The sequence below is a fragment of the Stegastes partitus genome, unplaced genomic scaffold, assembly GCF_000690725.1.
Source record: "Stegastes partitus isolate 25-593 unplaced genomic scaffold, Stegastes_partitus-1.0.2 Scaffold1267, whole genome shotgun sequence".
NCBI lineage: Eukaryota > Metazoa > Chordata > Actinopteri > Pomacentridae > Stegastes > Stegastes partitus.
In genome coordinates, this window is record NW_007578998.1 from 151537 (window position 1) to 156652 (window position 5116).

At 44.5% G+C, this 5116-nt stretch overlaps 1 protein-coding gene across 1 annotated transcript in view; it reads right to left on the bottom strand.

The window, feature by feature from the left end:
* Window positions 1-3494, bottom strand: part of LOC103369303 (probable E3 ubiquitin-protein ligase HERC4) — a 14758-nt gene extending 11264 nt beyond the window's left edge. The window contains exons 1-4 of the mRNA XM_008297988.1: window positions 3278-3494; window positions 3085-3208; window positions 1441-1517; window positions 180-401 (exon numbers count right to left, since the gene is read on the bottom strand). Of these exons, the coding sequence (XP_008296210.1) occupies window positions 180-401; window positions 1441-1517; window positions 3085-3208; window positions 3278-3494 (640 nt within the window). The remainder of the gene's footprint in view (window positions 1-179; window positions 402-1440; window positions 1518-3084; window positions 3209-3277) is intronic.
* Between the last annotated feature and the right edge of the window lie 1622 nt (window positions 3495-5116).

Sequence of the window (5116 nt, forward strand, 5' to 3'; positions counted from 1 at the left end):
TACCTGTTGGTGAGTCTACCTGTAAGTCAGTCTACCTGTAGGTGAGTCTACCTGTAGGTGAGTCTACCTGTAGGTGAGTCTACCTGTAGGTCAGTCTACCTGTAGGTGTGTCTACCTGTAGGTCAGTCTACCTGTAGGTGAGTCTACCTGTAGGTCAGTCTACCTGTAGGTGAGTCTACCTGCTGTGTCTCCGAGGCCCAGCTGTCCGTGGTCGTTCCTCCCCCAGCAGATCAAACCTCCGGACACCGTCAGGCTGAAGCTCTGGTCTCCGCCGGCGGCGACCTGGACCAGCGGGATCTCGGCCAGCGAGCGGACGTGCTGAGGAGAACCGGAACCAGAACTTATCTTCCCCAGACCCAGCTGGCCTCTGGAGTTCTGGCCCCACGTGTACACCTGCCCGTCTGTGGAGGAACCACCAGAACATTTATCCTGATGCCTTCAACAATCTGGACTCGAGTGGGCGGATATTTAATTTATGTCCTGGTGAAGGTCGCCAGTGATCGTCCTCAACCAGACGAAACATTTAAAGGCTGAGTGCAGGAGTTCTGAGTTAATCATCTGATCAGAGCTCTTCTCTTCTCAAACATTCTAATGTTTAGGATCTGAGCACTGAAGGTGGAGGAAACTCTTGGAACCCTTCTCATGATCATTATTATTTTTGAGTCCTAAACATGCTCAGAAACTCAGGATTTGCACGCACATCTGAAAAATGTGATATTTGAGGTGACTTGGGCATGTGAGTGGCAAGACGGCTCCACAGCGCCCCCTAGAAGATTTCACCTGAGTACCATCGGAGGTACGTTTCACCTAGAACTACGAAATTTGGTAGGCGTACATATCATGTATCATACATATCAGACTTCCTGTTGGCCACAACAAACAGGAAGTCCGGCATTTTGAAGAAACGGCAGGATTTTGGACGATTTTTGCTCATTTTCAAAACCAATCTTCTTGTAGGGGGGTAACTCCAGCACGAGCTACAGGACCTGGTGATTAATGGGCACTAAAACGCTCCGCAAAAGTCTGACGGCATATAAGTGGCGGCTCCTGGAATTTCGATGATTCGACATAAACAGGAAGTGCCGTGTAACCAGCCTGTACGTGGTCCGATCGGCCTGAAGCTTTACACATTAGATCAGAGCCCCAGCCGAAACCCTGACATGCACGAAACCCCGACGTGCACGACACCCTGACGTGCACGTCACCTTGACGGCATTCGTCGAGGACACGTCCATCGCTGCCTGCAGCTTTAATTTGAGATTGATTCTATAGGTTCTCATGAGCTGTAATCCGTTATCGTCAGAGTTAAAACAAATAAAAGCTCAAAATAGTTCAGTTAATGTGTCCTGAGTGTGGAATATATGAATATATTTCACTTTGAGCGATGTGTGGTGACAAACGTTCCCACCACATTGTATTTTTATATATAGCTCCACCCACCTCTGGTCAGGACGACCGAGTGTCGACTCCCACAGGACACCTGACAAACTGGAATGTTGGAAAAAGCTTCCAACGGCCTGAAAGGTCAGAAAACAGAAACAACAGAAACAACAGAGCTGAAGCACTGATTCATCACAGAACACGGGACAAAGATTTTTTTCACTCAAAAACTGTCATTTTACTGTTTTTTTCTTCTACAGCCTGAAGCTGTACACGTTTGTTCTTTACAAATCTGTAGTTTTAGATATTTTCTTAGAAAAACTGTCATTTTACAGATTTGCTCCTTAACTTTTTTCTGCATTTTTTAAATAAATAAATAAACACACCGATAAAATTACAGAAATAGTCCTGTCTGATGTGAAGTAATATTAAAAACCAGTAACTGGGAATAATCATGAAATGTTTTGGGGTTTTTTATACACAAAGAAAAATGTTGTGTAACATCACAAATATTCCTATTTTATTTAATAGGTGCAAAACTGCTGAATTCAAGTTAAATACTGTAAATATAGATATAGAATTTTTTAAAATATATTTTTGGGGCTTTTTTAGGCCTTTATTTTAGAGCAGTGGAGATAGACAGGAAAGGGGGCAGAAGAATGAAGAGAGGCCTGCAGCTAACTACAGCTAGCTACAGCTACCTGCAGCTAACTACAGCTACAGCTAGCTACAGCTACCTGCAGCTAACTACAGCTACAGCTAACTACAGCCAACTACAGCTAACTACTGCTAACTAAAGCTAAAGCTAACGACAGCTAACTGCAGATAGCTACAGCTAACGACAGCTAACTGTAGCTAACTGTAGCCCTGTTCATGTTCCTGTTCTGTAAATATATTTTTTTTAATTTGTGTGCAATTAGTGAAAGTTTCCAGCAAAGTATTATTTCTGTAATGTTAAAGATATTTATTTGTTAAATGAGACATTTCTGGAGGTTTTCTCAACCAAACGCTGACTGGATGTGTTTTCATGTGTCTGTGAGCCCTGGAGATAAATAAAAGTTTAATTAATCACTGAAGTGTTTTAAAGCCTCTCTGGTTCCATCCAGCTCGTCTGCATCTGCTGGTTTTAGATCCGCATTCAGTCAAATGTGACAGCAGTGAAATCTAACTCTTTTTTAAATTTATTTTAACAAATCCAGTAAATGTTTTAAAGCCTCTGAAGGACAAACTAGTGCAGGTTTTGTGTTCTAAGTGTGTAATAAATGTTGTGTGCTCACCTCAGTACCTAATTAGGCGAGTCACTCTGGATTTAATCAGGACGTGCAGCTTTAGATTTTCAGATGCTTTGTTGAACAGGTGCTCTCAGACCTCAACCTGAACGCCAACATCCAGCTCCTACGTCATCACGCACGCAGGTATCATACCAGCACATGACAATAATGACATGAGGAGTCACTGTTAGAGACGTTTAGCACCATTTTTAGTTCATGTGGGTCCAGATTTAACCACGAAATCTGCTCACATCCTTCAACAGAGGAAACTGTAAAACTTTCTGATTTGATATTTATTCTATTTATGAAAATGCAAAAAAAAAAAAAAGAAAAAAAAGATTTTCCTGCTTTTATTTTTGCACTTGGACCACATGACAATGATTACACAGAGGAGCAGAAGGTGACCAGCTGACTTGGGCTCCATGCCTCTCACCTGGCCGTCAGGGGGAACCGAGCCGGGTCCACGGACAGCAGCGCTCCTCGGTCCGACAGCAGCAGAACCTGGTCCTCAGCCCCGCAGCTCACAGCCGTCAGCTTCTCTTTGCTCTTCACGAACTCTGCAGACAAACAGCAGCTCAGCTCGGTTCTGTTCACTCACAAGGTCCAGCATAAGGTTCTGTTCTTACTCTGCTTCCCCCTCAGCCTCCGTCCGTCGCTGCTCTCAGCTGTTCTCATGACGAACGCGTTTCCGTTCGACTTGACGAAGCCCAGGACGCCGCGAGCCGCCGACAGCCCGGACACTCTGTAGCCGACCTGCAGGTGCTCCACCCCGGCCTCGCTGCGGGACTCGGGCCGCTGCTGGAGCCGGAAGCCCCGGTGTCCGTCCTGCCCCCAGACCAGCATGGTGCTCTGAGCCGCCGCGGCTCCGAGGATCCGTTTTATCCGCAGCGCGAAACGAAACTTAACGTGAGCTGGAAAACGAAACTCAAACAAAGATCAGCTGCTGGAAAACGAAAGTAAAGCAGAGCGAAGCTTTCTGAGCCTCGTTTTCATAGAAGGACAGAAACACAAGGCTGGAAGCAAGGTCTGCACGGGAACCTTCAGGGAACATTGAGGCAACGTTCCCTGAAGTTTAAAAAGGTAACCTTCAGGGAACATTGAGGCAACGTTCCCTGAAGTTTTAAAAGGTAACCTTCAGGGAACATTGAGGCAACGTTCCCTGAAGTTTAAAAAGGTAACCTTCAGGGAACGTAGTCTCAATGTTCCCTGAAGGTTACAAATGGTAACTTTTAGGGAGCCTCAATGTTCCCTAAAGGTTGTAACCTTTAGGGAACATTCCCTGAAGGTTTTGAGATTGTTTTCCTGTTCAGTGAATGTTTCCTGAAGGTTACCTAAAGACAGCACAAGGGAACGTTCAGGGAACACATAGATGCATATCATCCAGCAAACAGTAACCTTGAGAGAACATTCACTAGTTCTTGTACTTTTTTGTGGCAACCTTCAGAGAACATTCCCAGAATGTTCAAGGAATGTTCAGAATTAATATTTTCTAAAGGTTTCCTGAAAATTCCAAAAGTAACTTTTGGGGAATCTTTAGGGAACTAAATTAACTTTCAGGGAACCTTCAGGAAACATATCCTAAAGGTTCCCATAATGTTCCCTCAAGGTTACTTTTCTGTAACCATCAGAAAATGTTTAATAAAAGTTCCCTGAAAATTATAGAACCTGAGGGGAACATTCCCAGAACATTCAAAGGACTTTTAGGGAACATATCCTGAAAGGTTCTGAGACCCTTACAGGACTGGTACCACTATAAGACATCCCATAATACTGATGCTAGAGGACATGAAGAGAAATCCCCAAACACGTGTTGACAGCTACGAGAACATGAGTGTTTAAAACGACTCAGAACGTTGGTCAGAGTGACAGAAGCTCTCAGATTTGTCCAGAATGTCTTGAAATTTGTCTACATTTTTAAAAAAATTTTCAGACAGACACCTGGATGGATGTAGAACTGATCTGGTGTCAGGTTCTAGCAGAACCCAGATGTGTTCTTCCTCCTAAATGTCATGTGTCTATCTGCTGTACTGATGAAGTTCTGAGGCTCAGAAATGATGGAAAAAGTCCATTAAGGTGATCAATCTGGACCCTCCTCTGTGGACTTCAAGGTTCTGGAACCTGCTGAAGGTCGACTCACGTGTTTAACTCATTTTGAGGCTTTTATGTCTTTTGTTTTTTGTAGCTTCGGTGATAATAAGACGAGGACAGACGTAACGAGGCGAGAAGGAATAAATAAAGACGACAGAGACGAACCGGGTCAGAACAGAACAGAACATTTAAACATCACGTCTGAGTACAAAACCAACATTAATGCAATCAGAGGAGGGACAGTCTGACCAGGTCCTGGTCCGTCCACAGGAAGTGTCCCCTTCACATGTATACGTCCGCTAAATACGAGTTCCCGCCCGTTGCCGTGGCGACGAAGGATTATGTACATCTTGACCACAGCCAGCGCGACGCAGCTC